Source organism: Lynx rufus, unplaced genomic scaffold, assembly GCF_022079265.1.
Source record: "Lynx rufus isolate CCGP_SWC_20201006 ecotype Redwood Valley unplaced genomic scaffold, mLynRuf1.p SCAF_6, whole genome shotgun sequence".
Classification (NCBI taxonomy): domain Eukaryota; kingdom Metazoa; phylum Chordata; class Mammalia; order Carnivora; family Felidae; genus Lynx; species Lynx rufus.
Window position 1 is genome coordinate 7,145,636 of NW_025814878.1, and position 21,009 is coordinate 7,166,644.

General features: G+C 39.1%; 2 protein-coding genes across 13 annotated transcripts in view; one reads left to right on the forward strand and one right to left on the reverse strand.

The window, feature by feature from the left end:
* The window catches only part of IPCEF1 (interaction protein for cytohesin exchange factors 1), a 180,835-nt gene that overhangs the window by 100,685 nt on the left and 59,141 nt on the right, over nt 1-21,009 (forward strand). For 6 of the 12 annotated variants that reach the window (XM_047101507.1, XM_047101505.1, XM_047101504.1 and 3 more), the window contains 3 exons: nt 6,509-6,548; nt 7,187-7,356; nt 14,289-14,345. In XM_047101507.1, coding sequence (XP_046957463.1) covers nt 6,509-6,548; nt 7,187-7,356; nt 14,289-14,345 — 267 coding nt within the window. Of the gene's footprint in view, nt 1-6,508; nt 6,549-6,618; nt 6,816-7,186; nt 7,357-14,288; nt 14,346-21,009 lie in introns of those variants that run through there. The other 6 variants (XM_047101510.1, XM_047101511.1, XM_047101512.1 and 3 more) reach the window with 5 other exon arrangements.
* Nucleotides 7,216-21,009, reverse strand: part of OPRM1 (opioid receptor mu 1) — a 169,873-nt gene continuing 156,079 nt past the window's right edge. The window contains exon 4 of the mRNA XM_047101517.1: nt 7,216-7,254. Within this exon, the coding sequence (XP_046957473.1) occupies nt 7,216-7,254 (39 nt within the window). The remainder of the gene's footprint in view (nt 7,255-21,009) is intronic.

Sequence of the window (21,009 nt, forward strand, 5' to 3'; positions counted from 1 at the left end):
AATAAATAAATGTTAAAAAAAAATTTTAAATGTGCTGAATTATGTGACATATTCATGATGAATTTAGAAATACTAAATTAAAATAGTAAATTGAGCATCAGAGGAATACCATGTAAGGAAATGGAAGAAAGGGAGAAAATAAAATAAATGTAAACTGAAAACACAAAATGAAACTACAGTAAATGTTAGTAGATTAAACACCTATCAAGAGGCATATATAATCATATTAAAAAAATAAAAATCTGATTATAGGATGTTTATAAAAGAAATAGAAAAAGTAAACAAAAACCGTACACACAGAAATACCACACAGAAAGATTGAAAATAATAGAAATACTAATAAAGTTATAGCTCCAGCAACAAAATTTACATAGGGATGGGAGATATTTGGAAAACAAAATTAGCAACTTTGAGGTTTACATTGAATGCTTACAAAACTTGACTGTGTAGCAAGTCACAAGTAAATGTTAGCATATTTCAAGAAATTGATACCATAAAGATTGTGTTTTCTGAACAGAAAGCAATGACATTAGGACTCAAAAAGAAAAAGATTAGTAGAAAGTTCTCATAAGTTAGGAAACTTACAAGTACATTCTAGAATATCTCACTGGGTGGAGAGAACTGACTTAGAATTGAAAACCAGGGAGATTCAGGTAGAATTTAGATGTAAATTTATAGCTCTAAATATATTATTAAAAGCAAAGAATGATAATAAATGAGAAATCACCTGCAGGAATTAGAACAAGAATAACACAGTAAATATAAAGAAATTCAAAGATATAGGGATAATAAATTAAGAGCAGAAACTAGTGGAATAGTTTTAAAAAAAAGAAGCAAGTGGAAGGATTTCTGAAATTCTGAAATAGGACCCCAAAATATACTCTAGATTGCAGAGAACTGAACATATATTGCAGGAGATTCTAAGTAGGATTCTTGAAAGCAATTTGGAATATATCCAAAAAGTTAAAGAATATTCATATTATAACTCATGGAGTATATGTTTCTTCCTTCTTTTCTTTGTTACTTTTTATTATTTTTAAAGGAATAGAATACAAATACAGTCGTGTTTTCCTATTGACGCCTTCCTTTTTCCATTTCTCTCTCATTCACCCCAAGTTACATTGTGATGTTTATCATTCCCATGCAGCTTTAGTATTTACACGCAATATTTAACAATCTTATAAACAATAGCATTATTACAGGCTTTAATTTTCAACATGGCGTTTTTGAGATTTGTTTTGCCCAGGTAGCGCTAGTTCTGACAGACCATGGCACTAAAGGAAAAGGACGCTGTTTATCCACCCACATACGAAACACATAAGCATTCTACAGTTGTGTATTACCAGTACAATGGTGCAATTAACAAACCGTCTGTGATCTCCACTGTGCAAAGGGGCATGTGTTTCTCTGGGCTGGAGTATTTATCTGAGAGTGGATCTTTCATTTTTTTACACTGGCAGCACTTGATGTTTTGGACTCCCCTTTCTTTCAGATCTCTTGGTCAAGGGGCATCTGGGTGGCTCATTCAGTTAAGCGTCCCTGCTTTGGCTCAGGTCATGATCTCACAGTCTGTGGGTTCAAGCCCCACATCCGGCTGTGTGCTGATAGCTCAGAGCCTGGAGCCTGTTTTGGATTCTGTCTCCCTCTTTCTCTGCCCCTCCCCTGCTGATGCTCTGTCTCTCTCTGTCTCAAATATAAACAAAAAGATAAGAAAAATTAAAGACCCCCCACAAATCTCTTGGTCAATTCCAGGACAACCCCTCCTCTGATTTTCTGTATCTTTTCATTAGCTGTTATGTTCAGTCTCCTTGATTGTTTCTCTGTTGCTACTGTGTAACGTATTGGGCCTCCTTCAGATCCTGACTTTGAGTCTTTGTCGTTCTGCACAAATGGCTGATCTTATCCTAGCTCAAGTTTTGTACTCTCTATGCGTTGATGGTTCCCAATTCTATATCTTGTTCCAGATTTTCTCCAAATCCCTAGACCCTTAAGTACAATGTATACAGAGCATTTCCACTTAGATGCCTCATATGTACATCAAATTTGCTCTTTACTACTGGACGTGTATATTTAAAACTATGCTGTCTATATTGCTGTCATTTATCCAATTGTCTAGGCTAGAAACTCCAGAATTTCCCTGGCATTTCACTCTCCCTCACTTTCTACATTCTCTCCCTCCTCCTCACTCTCCCCTTCTGGCCCCTCCTCCCTTTTCCAGCTCCTCTCTTTGGCTCCTTCTCTCCTCTCCTTCTCCCCCTTCTTCCTAGTCTTCCCACTTTATTCCTTCTTCTGTCTCTTCTATGCCTCCAGCTTCCCCTCACATTCTAGTCCCACTCACATTCCCTGTCCTACTCCTTTATATAACATCAACAGCGAGCGCAAATATCCTAAGAAGCTGCCACTAGTTTTGTTCTTGAAATAAACTTTTTTTTTTTTTTTTTTTTATTTATTGTTGGGACAGAGAGAGACAGAGCATGAACAGGGGAGGGGCAGAGAGAGAGGGAGACACAGAATCGGAAACAGGCTCCAGGCTCCGAGCCATCAGCCCAGAGCCCGACGCGGGGCTCGAACTCCCGGACCGCGAGATCGTGACCTGGCTGAAGTCGGACGCTTAACCGACTGCGCCACCCAGGCGCCCCATGAAATAAACTTTTGCACATTACCATTTATTTCTATGACTTTGGGCAAAATACTGGACCTCCATTTGCTTCAGTTTTCTTCTTCGGTAAGATGGGGAGCACCTAGGCCATAATTATTGTGAAGATTCAATCCGGGTATTTGTGAAAAGACTCAGGGCAGTGCCTAGCACATGGCAAACGTTCTACAAGCTTTATATATATTTTCTAGCTGTCATGATCTCCTGTTCCTATTATTATTAGAATGTCTATTATTTGACTCCAGTTTTTACTACTAGAGATTTTTTTTTCATATGAATTATTGAGTAATATTTAAGGTAGGTTAGTCTTCTGAAAAAAAGTAAGTGAATTTTTCATGTATTTTCTCTGGTAAGATTTTAATAGTTAAAAGCTTTAAAACTCCCTATATAAAGTTGAGTTTACTTTTCCAGGAAGGAGACACGATCTTTGTGGGGGAAAGGTGTTCGTGGAGAAACGTTGCTAACAACACGGTCAGTTGGAATTGGCTTGACTAAAATACTTAGGACTTTTGTACCTTGGTTAAAGTATTGATAGCTTGAAATTGACAATGATGTGAGGCTTTACACCATGGAAACTGGTAAATGCCACACAGATCATGGTGCATTTACTAGCATATCATTGTGCAATTTTGCTAAAGACCAGAAGAATCGTTATGAAGTTTCATGAAGTGACAAACCACTTTACTGTGAATTTCAATATATCATGGAGGTAAATGGTGCCCACAGGATTTAACAATTACTATATAGATTGGAAGTCACTAGACTAATTACTCTGTAACCTGAGTGTTAGCGCCATCATTAGGCATCAGAGGAAGGTCCCTTTGTATATTTTGTTCTGGTTCCTTTGTATGTGTATGTGTGTTTTGACTGATTAATAACCACATGAATTTCTGTAGCCGTTTTGTAAAATTAAAGTACTGCTTTCCAGTAAAAAGGGAATATATATTTAAAAGAAAAATTTCCCCCCAATTTTAGAACCAAGTTAGTGCAAACTCAGAATTTAGGATAATTCTTCATTTTTACCCACAGCACCCCAACGGGAAGATCTTATCAGGCTTTGGACACTTGTTCTGATAACGAGTTATAATTCCACTATTGAAAAACTATCTCATAAATTGCTTAACTGGTTGCTCGGCTTTTTTTTTTTTTTTTTCACTTACCTAGTGAAAAAAAAAAACCCACATGTTAACATCTTCTTAAAACTGACTAGTTAGTGGGTTCCACTTCCTGTTGTGAGGAGTAAAATGTATCTTAAACTCACTGAAGTTCTGAAGATTGTTTTCATTCTCTCATCTAAACCAATTTAGGTTTCAAATTCACATATTTGAGGTGAAACTGAAACTCCCTAAAATTTGTTATTTCTATAATATGTGCTCTGTTTCTGGTTGGGGGAAAACAGTTTTAACAGTTAATACAGATTTTATAATAATTTGCCTTAGGGGAAGTATTGTCAGAGGAGAGTGTCCTCAGTGACTAAACTCCTTTACCCCCCTTAAAAAAGGTCTAAATTCTTTCTTGGTGTTGAGTGTTCACTCTCTTTGAGGTATTGTCCTGCTTGTAACTCCCGATCTCACCCAGCCCAGACACAAGATTCTAGCAAACACCAAGGGCTGGTCTTGGGCAAAATTGAGGTAAAACCTATAGATTCATTTGGGCATTCTCTAGAGCCGGCCCTAGGGTTGGATGGATGAGCTGGAGAGTTCCCAGTCCCATTTGGGGCTCAAAATGGGTGGATGGAGGAGATTCACAAGTGCTCAGTCAGGAGAGATGGACCCAATGGTGCCCGCCTTTACAGACTCTACAGTTGTCTTCTTGTGACTTTCCCATGCTTTGTTCTTCTTAGAGCTGCTCTTTTTCTATGAACTAAATGTGACTGACCTTGGTCATCTGGGGCCAGAACCTTATAGGAAAGCCTCTGTTCCCACATCTAAATTTACCTACTCTCTCCTTTGTCTTTAGTCCTGACTCACCTAAGTTTTAACTATTCAAATGATACACATATTTGGCCTAAAAAAAAAAATATACATATTTTTTTGGTTTCCCTGATCTCAGATAATTGCTTAGTAAAAAGACCCCAGGAGACCATTGGAGGGAATGGTGGGAATTTCAGACCAAGATGCAGGTCAGGGTGGGAGATATCTGTTGAAGAGGTGCTGAGAAGACCTTGTCATCACAATACGCGTAGATTTTTGTCACGTGTCAGGACTGTAATAAATCTATTCTTGCCTAAAACTTAGGGCAGTCACTGCTTTTGTTATGCCCTTTTCTCGCAAGGATGATTGATTCCTGCAGGACTAAAATTGTATTCTAACATTTGTAAAATAAAAAGTCAGTATGAGATTTCCCAGGAAAAATAATTTAAGCACATTGACTTCATCATCGTCACTGAAGGAAATACAAGTCCCACTTATCCTAAAAATGATGCAATTTTTATTAGAATAAAGTATTTGCTTATATCAGTAATAGTGTAATATGATATTATATATAGTCATATAATGTTTTTTGGTTTTCAGATAATTTTCACATACAACCTTGTTAAAAAATCTGTAAGACCTTTATATTGGGATTATTAGAAATATCTTGACTTTACAAACAAGGAAACGAGTTCTGAGTGGTCAATTGACTTTTTCCTGGTAACACAGCTACCCAGGCAGGAGCTGATTTTAGGCCCCTGGATTTTTAAATCCTACCCTCTTTCCCCTGTATCATATTCCCTCTTGAAACATATAGTAGTACCATATACATTAGCTATTAGGTCAATAGTTAGGTATGCAGAATACTAGCCAGGAACATCTATATTATAAAATGTTGTGGTAAGATGGTATGTCAACCATTAGAGCTGCTTTGCGATTATGTACAATATTTTTAAATTCTCTACTTGTTAACATAAAAGATTAAGTCTTTTATATATGAGTAAATTCAGCTTAGATAATGTGCAACTTCTTTAATCTAAAACGTCTCTACACACACACACACACACACACACACACACACACACACGGCCATTTGAAAGCTTCTTTCTTTTTTTTTATTATCTGTGTTTGCTGATAGTCTGATCTTACACATATTGTTTAAAATGTATTGTGAAAGATGTGTATTTCAGATATATTATCTTATGTCTGATTTGAATATTTGAAGAGCTAGTATAAAATAGAAGTTGAAATTAACTTATCTTCTGTGAAACATGTGAGAAACATTCAGAGATGCTTAAAGACAGAATGAGTAATTTGAATCTGGCTGTAGATAAGAATTTCCTGATAAGGAGGATAGATACTTAGATGTCACCAAAAGAGGTTGTGGGACTTCTTTTTCTGGGATATTGAATTCATGTGGTGTAGGTGTAACCCTAGATGGGGGCAGGGCCATGGATTTAACAATCTGATACGAACCCGTAGTATTGTGAGATCGCAATTAGCTTCCCGGTTTATTTAATTAATTGGTGTTATTTAAAAAATTGCCAGGGAAGAAGCAGGATCTGTTTTTTGATTCTCTCTGACACCCACAAAAAAGTCAAAGGGGAAATATTTCATTATTTTTAAGAACTTCAGTGCACACTGTCCTGCCCTAACAGAAGTGGTAGCATTAAAACTGTCTGTGGTGGAAACAGGAAACATTAGTGATAAACGCCGAGTTACGCATCTTCGTATCTTTCTTCAGGTTCAGCTCAACGTATACCATTCTAATTAGCACATTTTGTGCCTCAGCGAGTAGCTCCCCTTTAGCTCTGCTTGGAGAGTTTTTTTTAGCTTCCATCCTGCTCATAAACACTGCCACCCCCTCCCTCCTTCTCTCTTTACAAATGTTACAACACAATCAGAAATTTCCTCTTTTCTTTCCTTCCTGCATTATCAGCAGGTTCCCTTGCGTCAGAAGCAGAGAAAGAAAACTCAAGGTAATTAGATCTCTTTTGTTTCTTTATCCCCTTTTCGTGTGCGTGAGTGTGGGTTTTCTCTCGGATGCCTTCTTTGGGATCAGATTTATTTATTTTTTTGTCTGTCTTAATGCTCATATCAGAAGGTGGATGGCAGATTAAATTTTTGGTTATTTTTGGCTCGATTTTAAGAAATGACGGCATGCTGTTCATTTGGATTAATCCCTCGTGGTATGTCAATAAAGCTTAGAAAAGCTGGCACCCGAGTCGGGAAGTAGCTGTGTTTAGGTGGGCATTAACCCTTCTCTATCTATTGCATAATGACTGCTATTATTTTGAAAGGAGCTGTGTTAGTACAACGATATGCCTGCCAGACTCATGATTTGAATTTTTTCAATTTATTCTTGTTGAATAATATTCTTAGACTAACACTTGCATATTAGCCTCCCTCTTTCTTTGGTCCTATCTTGTACCTTCTAAGCACCAAATGAATGCTTAAAAATAAAATAAATATTAATTCTTTTCTTTTTTTGCATTTACTTTGCATAAATTTTAGTAAAAAAAAAATTCAGCTCTCAAGAGGTAAACAACAGTTACCTTTCACTTGGTCATGTAAATCAGGGTACAGTGTTATTTACCTTCTCATATAATTGCTGCAGGTTTTTTCACGATGAGTCGGAGGAGGATATCATGTAAAGACCTGGGACATGCTGACTGCCAAGGGTGGCTGTATAAGAAAAAAGAAAAAGGAACTTTCCTAAGCAACAAATGGAAAAAGTTCTGGGTGGTGCTGAAGGGAACGTCGCTCTACTGGTACAGCCACCAAATGGTGAGTCTACAATATTCCTCTCTTTTCAGCTGCTTTGACAAGGGTGGCTTAAACATCACTGAGGACCAGGTGGTTCCTATGGGAAAGTTCATTTTTATTTCTGGAACTTGGAACAGAGCAGATAAATAAGTTCTAGAAACCTTTTCTGATCCAATAGATAGGAAGGCTATTGTACTCTATTTTACAGAAGACAGAAATCATCCTGCTTGACTCATCTTTGGTTGGAGAGGGCTGTCCAAACTTCTATCTATCTATGAATGTTACTACTCTTCCATGAGAAATTGTACTCATTTCAAGACTTACATGGACAGACAGCACTTTATATGGAAACTTTGTTATTAAGATTTCTAGTAAAACGGGGAATCGGCTTTAAGACCTATTAGGGGTGTAAACTGATTCAGTCCACAGAATGTATTTTCATTTCTCCTCCTTTACTGTTTTTTCCTCTGCCCTTTATTGGGTGGGTTGGTTTTAGAGTCGCTAATCCGCGTACCAGCACTGCGTTGCTGACTGTTGTCTCTTGTTCCCTGGCATGCTTGGTGATGGCCTTAAAGTACGATGATCAGACAACACTTGAAAAGAAAGTTACCTGATTTGTCCTTAATCAGCGGTACACTTCTGTGGTCTGCTTCACAGGCTAGTTTTCTGTTGGGAAGGGCTGGAAATAAAGTTATTATGAGAAGGTTTGCTGAGGGTTCCTGGCTAGCAACAGTTTTGAAGACAGCGATGTTGTTGAATATTGAATGAGTAGAGACTTTTCATATAGGAATTCTCTCCATTAACCCCCAGTGGCCAGTTGCTGATCTCAGGAGAGCTGGAGTTTCTTTTGGGGTCTAATGAAGTTCAGCAATGGATATCCTTTAAGCAGTTAAGGGGAAATTACTTAGGAATTGCCCCTAAGCAAGAGCCATCCTTTCTGTATGACGCCATTCTTCTAAAATGGCTTGTGGATCCCCATCACTCAAGTAACAGAGCTTTAGAGCATGTAACTTCATAACTGTAATAGAGGTGCTGTATATAGTTTGTGGATTTTAGTGGATCAACTTACATTCATTGGGCATTAATAAGAAATTTGTTACCCATGTGCCCCTAGGCAGCTGTTATGTAAAGACTTGGTAAAACTGGACCCAAATCCAACTCCAGTGCTCTGGAATAAGCGTTTGCGCCACCCTCCCCAACCCATCCAGCCCGCCATGCTTCTTTTTCTACAACCCCTCTCCAGCCCCCTGTTCTCAGGCTAATTGCTTTGGTTTCACCCCATGCAAAACATGGTACAAAGTCCTTTATTGAGTTCCATAAAATATTTATTTAAGGCTTCAGTGAGCTGTAACAACTTTATCAAAGATTTGGGAGGGTTTCAAGAGAGAATCACTTTGCGGAGTATGCAGGTACCCACTATCTCCCTTCTCTCGTCTCCCCTTCTGGGTATATCTGTCATCTCTTGTTTAACATGGAATAGTTTTACCCACATTAAGGCAACCTAGGGCTGGGGTTGCACCTTCTGTCTTCGGGGATTTTTCCTAAACGAACACAGCTTTTTTTCTTAGGAGGAATTAAGGTCATTACAGATTTTTTCCTCCTGTTTCATATTATTTTTGGCTCTTGCTTTTGGGTAGTTGCGGCCAGTGATAATCTGCATCTTTTATAAATTGAGAGGACTTACTGACACACCTTTCAAGAGCTCTCTGGGAATTTCCAGAGGCTGTTGGAAGGATTGGGTATTGATCAAGCCTGGCACATCCGTGGGAAGTAATAAACTCAGATAGAGGCATGGCATTAATTTCCTCAGTGAAATTATTGAGCAAATATGTTCTTGGTGCTGTCCCCGTCTTCATAGAATTTAAAGGAAGCCCCTTCTGAATCACACACAGTTACAGATTTGGCTGGTTTGGTTCACTGGCTCATTTGGCTTAAGCTTCTCTTACAGCAGCAACTTAGAGGACAGTTACCTGTTTTAGGCATTAGGAAGCTCATGCTTCCACAGGGAGCAGAAATGTCATCTGAGATGAGATTGGAAAGAGGTAAAGGAGAGAGCCATCTGGCACCCTCAAGCGCCCTATCCTCATTTGCTTTCATGCAGATGTATAAAGCAATATTCAGGGAGCAAATCATGTACCTGAATAGAGTTAGGTGAGCGATATTGAATGGAGAATAAGTTTACTGTTATCTGGCCTTGGAGTTATCCTGATAAACGAGTGATATGTAACAGAGGGACCTCCAGCTCCCTAATTTTATGACTCTATTATAGAGAAATTCTCACTTTCTCTCTTTCCATGCACACACGCATACATACACCCACATGAGTGGGCGTGCGTGCATACCCTGACATCTTAATTACATGTTTGTGATGAGGAAAAAAGGCTACTCAATGAATACTTAATTAGCAGTCATATTCCTGGCATCCATGTGAATGTCAACTGTGAAATAAGAACCAAACACATGTCCTCAAGCTAAGAACGTTTATTGACTTTCTGCCACGCAAGGAATTCAGATTCAACAAAGTAGTTCCCAAGGCACTTAATGCCTAATGAGCAAACTTCTTATTCTCTCCTCTATTCTTTCTTCCTTGGCCTGATGCTGGGAGGTAATGGAGCCAATAGCATCCCAGCAAGAACCACTTCTTACTGAATGCCTACTGTGATGCCAAGGGATATTCTAGGTACCCTTCACACATGCTCTTTCTTACTGCTCAAAAACGCCCTCTGAGGTAATAATTGTCACCACATTTGGAAAGTTGGGAAGGCTGAGACCCAGGAAGATTGTGTGTCTAGCCCTGTGATGCAAGTAGTAAGCGGGGAAAACATCACGTTCCGCCCTTTGACTCTGTAGCCAGAATCGTTGCCATCTGCCGGCCTGACCCATGCCGACCCGAGGCTAAATGACAGTCTTCAGTAGGGTTCTGAGAGAAGAGCTCTAGAGATGAAGTCTAGGGCAATTCTCATACAAAAGTATGGTGATCTATCTCATGGGATCCCTTTGTTGGTCTCTATTGCTCTCTGACACATCACCCTCACCATCCTGGGCGACTTTTTTGTCCTATTATTACCCAGTAATTGATTCATGGTGTACCTTCTCCCTTCATGACACTTTGCTGCTTCGAACAGCACTACCCGGATTTCCTTGAGAAAGGTCAAGTCCAGATACTCATCTGCCATTTTCACACCCCATGTTCTGTGCTTAGAATGTGCTACAGAACACAAGAATGTGTGTACCAGGTCTTAACAAAACCATATTCAAGTGTAACAGCCATAAAAACCCAGGCTGTTTACAATCTTGAAATCCACACAGTTGTTTTCCCTTTCCACTTGGATAAAGTACAAATCACTTTCCTCGCTCGTGAGAGTCTCCTGACCTGTATCTCTCTTATTGCGCCACCCTCCCCTTCACCATCCAGCCTCCAACTACAGAATTTCTTTTAATTCCTTCTTAGCATCACATATGCTGGCACTCTCTTTGAGCCTTTCTACACATGCTGTTTCTCTGCCCAGAAAAAGCTTTGTCTCCATGCCCAAAAGTCTTCTTCCCACACAATCCCAATGACCTGAGTCCTCCTTAGAAGTCAGATTTTAGCTTAAGTAGCCTTCCTTCTGACCTTATCCTGGCCTTATCCTCTGACCTAAATCAGGGCGCCTCTGCCTGTACCCATAGAAGCTTGTACTTTTCTTAGTTTTATACCTTTCTTCCCCTTTGTACATGTTTGTTAGGCTTGCTGTTTTCTATAATTGAAGATAATCTCTGTAAGGCAGGATCACAAGTATATTTTAGTGCAGTGGCTGACACAGGCATTCAATTAATATTTGCTGATTTCATGAAATAAATGAAGGTTAGGAATCATCAACATTTACATTTCCCGTGGGGATCTTGAGAAATGGTAGGGATAAGGACTGCTTTTACTGGAAAATATTTTTCCAGTAGGGTTTCATGGTCCCAAGTAGGTGCCACACAGCCGCTCCCATTTGGTAACATTGTATTAGGGGCTATTATTTTAAGATTATTTCTAGGGGCACCTGGGGGGCTCAGTCGGTGAAGTATCTGACTTTGGCTCAGGTCATGATTTCACGGTTCGTGAGTTCAAGCCCAGCGTCAGGCTCTGTGCTGACAGCTCGGAGCCTGGAGCCTGCTTTGGATTCTGTGTCTCCCTCTCTCTCTGCCCCTCCCCCATTCCCTCTCCTTCTCTCTCTCCCTCTCAAAGCTAAATAAAACATTAAAAAAAAATAGAAAATCAAAGATTATTTCTAACCATGGCCACTGGCTGTAAACAAGGGTCTGGTGATCTTGATCAACTTGATCTTGATCCAACTGGGGTGGAAAATGTTGAAAGGGAGGCAGACGTTTCCCAGGGAGCCTCTGGCACTCTCACACTTCACCTGGACACCAGGCACAGCTGGAGAAGTTTGGGACCAACATCTTCTCTCTGGTGAAGAAGCAAAGTTCTGAATTACTGTTTTCCTTCAGGTGTGTTACTACGAAATAGTGACAAGTCCTTAAGATGTTATTAGTCATTAAAAGTATCTTTTATTTTTAAGGTTTTAGATTTTTCTGCTTTTGCTGTAACTAATTTCACCTTTCTAAGAATTCTTTTTCTTGATTCTTTTTTTTCCTTTTTCTTTTTTTAATGTTTTTATTTAGTTTTGAGACAGAGAGAGAACATGAGCAGGGGAGGGGCAGAGAGAGAGGGAGACACAGAATCCGAAGCAGGCTCCAGGCTCCGAGCTGTCAGCACAGAGCCTGATGCGGGGCTCAAACTCACGGACTGTGAGATCATGACCTGAGCTGAAGTCGGATGCTTAATCGACTGAGCCACCCAGGCGCCCCATCTTTTTTTTTTTAAAGAGAGAAGCACAAGTGGGGGAAAGGTACAGAGGGAGGGAGGGAGGGGGAGAGAGAGAGAGAGAGAGAGAGGAGAATCTCAAGCAGGCTGCAGGCTCCAGGCTCAGCATGGAGACCAACAGAGGGCTGTATCCCAGGACATTGGGGTTGTGACCTGAGCCGAAATCAAAAGTCAGACACTCAAGTGACTGAGCCACCCAGGCGCCCCTCTTTTATAAGAATTTTTAAAAAATTTTTTTAACGTTTATTCGTTTTTGAGAAACAGAGCGCAGTTGGTGGAGGGGCGGAGAGAGAGGGAGAGACAGAATCCAAAACAGGCTCCAGGTTCTGAGCTGTCAGCACGGAGCCCGACAAGGGGCTAGAACCCACGAGCTGTGAGATCATGACCTGAGCTGAAGTCTGACGCCTAACCAACTGAGCCACCCAGGCACCCCAAGAATTCTTAATTAAAATCTTGCTTAGTTCCTTGAGAAATATATGGTGGATTTTATTTATACCCAAGACCTATTATAAAGTAAAGTGTATTATATAACTCATTTGAAATTCTTAAATGTTTCTGTTCAGAGAGCATTTAATCATCTCGCTGATGTATTTTCTTATATTATCTAGGAGTGTATGTGGACTGTCAAAATCCATCAAGGGAACATATGCATTATGGTGATAATCAACTTGGAGCCATTGCCTAAACAATTTAGGCTTTAATTACAAAGCACAGTTTAATGTTACTTATAGAGGAGAGATTGAAAATACTTTCTTTTTAAGTGAACCCCGCACGAAAAGCTCATCGTCCCCCCAACCTATTCATCCTCCTCCCCACCCACATGCATATCCTCCTACCAGTATTAGTGAGGTCTTAATAATTTGGGCCAACAGTTGTAAATGTCAGTACAGGATTAAAAAAATAAGGGACTGCATTTCTTCTTTCTATTAATGGCTTCTAGATGGGCAGAGGAGAGAGAGCTATGTAAGTGACATAATCAAAGAAGGATTTGTGAAAAAAAGTGGCTCTGAGATTGACAGTACAGATCAATTCTGTAAATTCTGGGAAGAAGGAAAATATTTTGGGCCAAATGTGAAGGACTTCTGCCCCAGTGATTTTTTTTTTAATTTCTCTTTTTTTTCCTCTCTTTCTTCCCCCTCTCTCTTTTTTTCCTATCTAAGAAGGTGTTTTTTTTTTTTTTAATTATTTTTTCCAAAGCTGTGTGATTTTCCTGGTCCAAGATTTCCTTTACTAGGTAAACATAGTTTTCACCAATCAGAAAACATTATTTCTGTGCATTTCAGTGACTGTAGAATATCTTCAGGGAGAAGATTCTCTTAAGATCCATCTTGGAAGACAGTTTCCCCTCCCCTGACCCCTCCCCCCAAGGAGAGTAGGGGGATGGGCATTCCAGTCCAAGGGAATATGTGAACAAAGGAATGAAAATATAAATGAACTGTACCAACCCACTGTTAGGTATTATATTGAATTCCCATAACCTAGCAAGATAGATTTTATTATTCCCATATTTCAAGGAAGTTTACTGAAGCTTAGGGAATTTAAGTAACTTGCTTAGAGTCAATAAGGAGTAAGTGGCAGAGCTGAGATTAAAAATAAGATCTACCAATACCAAAGCCAGGCACTTTTCCCCGGGCTGCTTGGTGTCCACATTTAGAGGTAGCCAGGGACAGTAAATGGGGGCATCAAATGCATGGTGCAGGAATGTGGACTTGATCCAGTAGGCAATAGGGAGCCACTGGAGGTTCATTAGCAAGTGAAAGTATTCACCTAGCAGTAATAAATGAATATATTGGAGCAGAAAGGAGTTTTCAGAAGCTACTTTTCAGGAGTAGATATAACAAAATGCAGGCATGAGACATGGACTCCTGGATTGGAGTGGACATTATGAAAGCGGGGGGCACATTTAACAGTAAGAAATGGCAAACTGTGTTGAGTGCTCGAATATAAGACACAAAACATTTGAGCCTAAAATAAGAATGATTCCAAGTTTTGGAGCCTGGGAGACTGAGAAAATAATGTGTAAACTGAGGGAGGAAGAGTGTGGCTAAAAATGTGAATTTCCTTTAGACCCACTCTCTTTTACTGTTTTGGTTTCTTTTAGTTTTGTACATTCTGTCATCTTTGTAGAAAATTACTAGAAACCTGCATTGTTCAGCAGGTAAGTAACTGTTGATTGATTTCATTTGATCTATTGCATCAACAATTCATTTGATCTATTGCATCAACAATTCAGGGGAGCCTCGGGGCCCCTCGGCCTCAAATAGAAAAGGTGAATCCAGCAACTCTTTATTTCATGAGAACTGATGAGGTTTGAGGTTAATATCTGGCTTAATATATATTATGCAGACTTTTCAGTTCTTTGAGAATCCAATCTGCCTGCCTGAATGTGACCCCGTTTTTTCACTCCCTGGCTAAATGGTTCCACGTGTCTGTGAGATCAAGTAACTATGTCTGTATCATATGTTTTTGGTCTTTCCTTGCCTGTGCGAATTTCAGAGGAAGGGTTTTTTTCTGAGAATCAATTTCATGAGAATCTCTACAGCAAAGATCTAAGCATGTTTTAGATTAGGCAAAATTTACGTTTTCAGAAAATGATACTTGAAAGCCAGAATTTCTCTTTTTGTGGGACAACGTCCTTGAAAATTTCAGTAAATATAAAATGTGTTTCAGCATAAGAAAAATAAAGAATTAGTTCATTTTCCCTTGGGAAGAGACGTTTAAGTCTTCTGACCCTTTTATTAGTAATCACCTCTTAGCACAGATTTTGGAAAAATGTCTGCATGAGTTTACCATAGATTGGAGAAAATTTGTGAGGAGTTTATGAATCCTTCAATCAGAACTTTTTATACGATTTTTTTCTTCTTTTACCCACTACAGTGTAAGCACCTGAGGGTATATTCTTTACCTCTCTGGTTTAAACTGTGTCCCTAGAGCCTAGAGCTTGTAGGCACAGAGTAGGCACCAGTGTTTTTTGAGTGAATTACTTATTATATTGCATAATTATCAATTAGTTATGTAATTCAATTAGTCAAAGCATAATTGAGCACCTACATGTTCCCAGAGTTCTACCAAAATGAGATGCTTTGGAATAATGGGCTCTAATTTATGTAAACTTCATATTCATTGTTTTTAGTCAACAGCCAACTTCTGAGCATATCCCAAACAAAATTCCAATATTTAAAAATGTCTCTTCATAGAAGAAAATTCAGACTAATTATGTAAAATTGAGGAACCCTTTGCCAACATATGTTCCTAGAGTTTGTACCAGAAAGGGGAAAACGGAAGATGCAATGCTGATAGATCTACACAGGGCAAAATGGGATGTGTTAGCAGCTTTAAGTGAGCAGCTGAACTCAGGGTGACGACTGATGGATGAAAGGGGTGAAAAGGACTATTTAGGTACCACTTGAAATGTGAATGTAAGAATAATTGAGGACTTTTTGAATTCTGTTACTTCCCTTATAATAATTTCAAGTAAGTGGAAATGATCTTTAAAGGGGACGTTTGTGGGGCACCTGGGTGGCTCAGTTGATTAAGCATCCGACTCGGCTCAGGTCATGATTTCTCGGTTTGTGGGTTCAAGCCCCGCATTGGGCTCTGTGCTGACATCTCAGAGCCTGGAGCCTGCTTTGGATTCTGTGACTCCCTCTCTCTCTTCCCCTTCCTGCCCCCCCCCCAAATAAAATAAACATTAAAAAAAAATTAAAGGGAACATTCAGCCTAATTTATTTATTTTCTCTGATGCTCTCTACCACTGTGCCCTAACATTTGTTTTCCTTGCGAGGTCCCAGAATGAATTTCCAAAATAATGGTTCACCACCAAAGCTTTATGATCAGCTCAGTTTATAGTTGGGTCGGGCTGTTTTCAATAATTTCTTGTTGCTGAATTCATGTAAGGTGACAACAGTGGCTTATATTGCCAATACTATTTTTCTTTAAAATCTTTCCAAACTTTACATAATCAATTGTGAAACACCAAGAGTATGAAATCCTTTGTTTCTTTTATCTTGTTCTCAGGAGGCAGTGAAATGCTCCGTCACTGCTGATTTGGAAGAGGATGTCAGAGTTAATGACGTAGGTTGGGCTGTAGGAGAGGACAGTCCTCTTAGCTCACAGCAGTGACTGGCATGTGCATTCAGGGCCATGGTGAGCAGGGCACTGTGCTTTTGCTGGTGTTTCCACACCTTCTTTCTGTTTTACTTTATCTTTTTTTGGTAGAATCTATTTTCTTGCTTGTTGGAAATTTTATTTTGAAAGTGCTTGAAAATAGTATAAAATAATGATGTGTTCATTTACAAAAATTAGAAAATAAAATTAAGCAAAATAAAAAAAATAAGATGTGGCAAACAGAAAGAAGTCAATGAATTATGATCATTTATTTATTTAAATGAATCACAGTCTTACCAGCTTGATGTGATCACTGTAAACATTTTGGTGTGTATATTCCCATTTTCTTCTACGTTTTCCAAAAATAAAATACTGTGTATTTTTTTTAACTTGATTTTCTCACTAACCAATATATTATCAATATATTTTCACATCAACACATATATATCATTTCTAATAGCTATGTGTGTAGTACATATACTGATACATATGTATGTGTAGTAACATAGTTATTTATACCACATAGTTATACCATAGTTTAATTATCAATCTATAGACTTTAAAATCAGAAATTCCTTTTATTCTAAAATTTCTTAAAATTGCTAACAGGTGATAGAATACATAAGCACACATACACTAACTTAAAAATAAAGTGATACATACTTAACTTACATGTATGAATATATGTATGTTTGTATAACTATTAGTGTGTGTGTACATATTGCTATGTGTGTATAAATATATTGATCTGTGTATGTATGTGTATATAACTTACACATTCTTTTTATTTTAGAGAGAGAGAGACAAGTGGGGAAGAGGGGCAGATGGAGAGAGAGAATCTTAAGCAGGCTCCATGCTCAGAGTGGAGACCCATGTGGGTCCGGATCTCATGACCGTGAGATCATGACCTGAGCAGAAATGAAGAGTCAGACACTCAACTGACTGAGCTGCCCAGGCGCCCCAACTTACAAATCCTTTTAAGCAAGCAGGCAGGAAGGTGGATTTCACCCACGTGGTATAAAGGAGAAATAGCACCTGCATTCTAGTCTTGTAGTTCCTTACAAATTGAGTATCCCTGGCTCAGGGATGTAAGTCTCTATGCATCCATTTTCTTACAAGCGTCATCTGACCAAGAACAATATCTTTACATAGTTCAGAGCAACTTTGAGAAGATCAAATGTACCTGAAAACAACATAAAAAAATCAAGGTAATACACAAAGAAACACAATTTTACGTATGCGTAAGGTGAAATGTGCTCACGTGATACTGTGCAGAATTGCGCTAAGGGTTTTTAGACACCAGAAGTGGTTTCTTTTGGCAAGAATGGGCTATCCTTTGCTAGAGATTCTGAAACATGCACCTAATAACCCTGTGTAAAGGTTGATTTTAAGCTATGAAACAGGGGAGTGCATCAGAAAGCCCTGGAGGAGTCTTCAGCTCCGTAGTTCCTGACCTGGAAGAATTCAGGGAACCCGTGATTTTGTGGTGAGGCTTTCTGTGCACATTTCCCAAGCAGTAGAATGCCACGTGGCCCATGGGATGAACTGAACTTTTGGTTAGAGCTGAGGATTTTCCTGTGAAGTCATTATTTGCTGATTCATCATCCCTCTGGAGCAAGCTTTTTTAAGGGCCAAGGGCCCACCTGCTTCTACAGAAAAGCTAACCGATGAACTCATTTGTCATTGTGCTGCTGTGTTTGGCCTCCCATAGAGCACGTTTCAAGAACATTTCAAAAGGAAACTGTGCAGTGGGAATGAAAAACACCACCACCACCACCACCAAAAACACTGACTATTTTTTAAAGGAGCCAGAATTCAGGAGACTATGTTTGAAACAATGTCTTCGAAAAAGACATCAGGAAATAATGTGATAGGGTCGAAGATGATCCCTGTGTTCAGAATCAGGAGGGCAGTTTCTCCCCTGCCGCTGCGGCTCCTTAACGCTTTGGGCAAACTGCCTGCCCTCTCTGGGCCTTCTTCCTTATCTCTGTAGCAGATGCATACATGGATGGCTCTTACCTGTGAAAGAGATGATGCTCGTTAAGAGCACGTTAGCCACAATTTTTGAACTTTTCAGTCTTAAAAAAATTACTGTCGTAAATGCATTTTCATCCTTGATAATTTTTATCCTTTAATAATGAGCGTTGCAGTAGTATCTTGAAAAATGTTTTAAATTTATTTTTTTTGTTTTTGGGGCACCTGGGTGGCTCAGTCGGTTAAGCATCCAGCTCCTGAGTGTGGCTCAGGTCATGATCTCACGGTCATGAGATCTGAGTCCCACCTGGGGCTGGCTCCACGCTGACCTTGGAGCCTGCCTAAGATTCTCTCTCCCTCTCTCTCTCTGCCCCTCCCCCACTCACGCATTCTCTCTTTAAAACACAAAACAAAAAAAAATTAAAAAAATTATTTTTTATTTTTGAAAACTTGTAATGAAATACATGTAACGTGCAATTTCCCATTAACCACTTTTGAGGATATAGGTCAGTGGCAAGAAGTATATTCACATTATTGTACAACAGTCTCCGGAACTCTCTTTGTCTTATGAAACCAAAACTCTGTACTCATTAAACAGCTAACTCCCCATTTCTTCCCTCCTGCATCCCTGACAGTCCCCATTCTATCTTCTCTGTGTGAATTTGGCTATTCCAAGTACCTCGCGTGAGTGGAATCACACAGTGTTTGCCATTTTGGGTCTGGTTTATTTCACTCAGTGTTCTTCAAGGTCCATCCGTGTGGTAGTGTGGGTCAGATTTTCCTTCTTTCTAAGGATGAATAACATTCCTTGTATGTGCAGACCACATTTTTTTTTTTATACATTCCTATCTGTTGATGGACACTTTGGGCCATGCCCACCTTTTGCCCATTGTGACTAATGCTGCGATGAACATTAGTGTGCAATATCTGTTTGAAACCCTGCTTTCGACTGTTTTTTTCTTTTGTTTTTGTTTTCGTTTTTGTTATGGGCCCAGGAGTGGCATTGCTGGGTCATGTGGTAATTCTATTTTTAAGTTTTTGAGGAACTGCCATTATGTTTGCCATAGAGGCTGCACCATTTTATATTCGCCCCAAAAGGGTACAAGGGTTCTAATTTTTCCACATCCTCACTAACACTTGTTATTTTCTGTTAGTTTTTTTATTTGTATTTTTTTGATAGTAGCCATTCTCATGTGGTGAGGTATTATCTCATTGGGGTTTGGGTTTGCATTTCTCTAACGATTATTAACCCTGAGCATCCTTTCGTGTGTTTTTGGCCATTTGTGCATCGTCTTTGGAGAAATGTCTTTTCCCATTTTTGTTGGGGTTGAGTCATACCTTAATGGCACTCATGAAACTCATGAAAACGATTTGAAGATATTTGAAGTCTCATGAACTATTGGGCGATTTCATATACATTGTGTGAAGACAAGATTATGTATTATACTGGGATTCTAAAAGAAATAACTTTATTTTTTATTTCTCCTACATTTCTAATATTGAAAGAGAATGCATCAGATTTTTAATTTTCCTAAATGGTATTCTTTACTCTTCCCCCACTCCTGCTCTAACAATGGATGGTAGATAAAGTTTATTAGATAGCAAGATATGCAATTTATTCTGTAATAGTGAGATTTCATCAAGTTTATTCCTATTTATTTGAAACCTTTCCTTCCTATTTAGTGCTTTATTTTCCTTCCTCTCTCCCTCCAGCTTTCTCACTCTCTCTTCTCCCACCTGTCTTTCTTTCCTTCTTTCTTTTTCTTTCTTTCTTTCTTCTTTCTCTTTTTTCTTTTTCTTTCTTTCTTTCTTTCTTTCTTTCTTTCTTTCTTTCTTTCTTTCCAACCCTGTGTAGGTGAAAATTATCTCTAGGGTTTTAAAGTTTCTAAAACAATAGTTGGGAGATGATATTGGACAGAAGCAGATCACCAATGGCCTTGTGTACTCAGGATTTTATATTACAGAGAACAGTGACACAAGACTCTTTTGCATTGTGAGGTTTCCATCTTAATTGTTTCTGGAAATGATGTTTCAGAAAGCAAGGACTATCTTATGTCAGACTACCAGAAAGTTTGCTAGTAACTTAATTTCATATAAAATATGATTCCATAGAAAGAGAATGGAAGAATACCAAAAATGACTAATGAGTAGAGCTGATTTACAAATCATAGAATAGGATGCCAGCCACTTCTTGGTCACCACTTAAATATGACCTAATGTGATAGTGAGGTAGTCACGGCCTTGGGTGATACTTAGGAGGAAATAATGAAGAAGATTATGGTGTGAGGAGTTGTGCTATTCATGAGTAGGTACCATGAGGAGATACATTTCTGTGAGAGAAATGGCATCTTTGTTGAGGTGTTCCAGAAGCAGACCCTGAGAAGAGGATTTGGGTACAAGTAGTGTATTTAGGAAGTGAAACCAGAAATACTTGGAAAGGGAATGGGGAAGTGAGAAAGGGTAGAAAATTAGCTAAAGAAATTCTCCTTCACAGGCAAATTATGACTGTGGGGAGCTGAGGCCCAACTGTGCTAGGGAACCCTGAGAGCCTTTGGAAAACATGTACCGCAGGGTTTCCCTCCCAAGGGGCAGGGAGCTGGGGTATTTAAATACCAAGTCCCGTCAGTCATTGCTTGAGGGCTCATCTTGGGGCCAGTGAGTGCTGAGCACCTCCGCACAGGTGGAGAAGTGGAATCTGGCAGGTTGAGAAGCTCACCCACAAAGAGGTGCAGGTGCTGTTA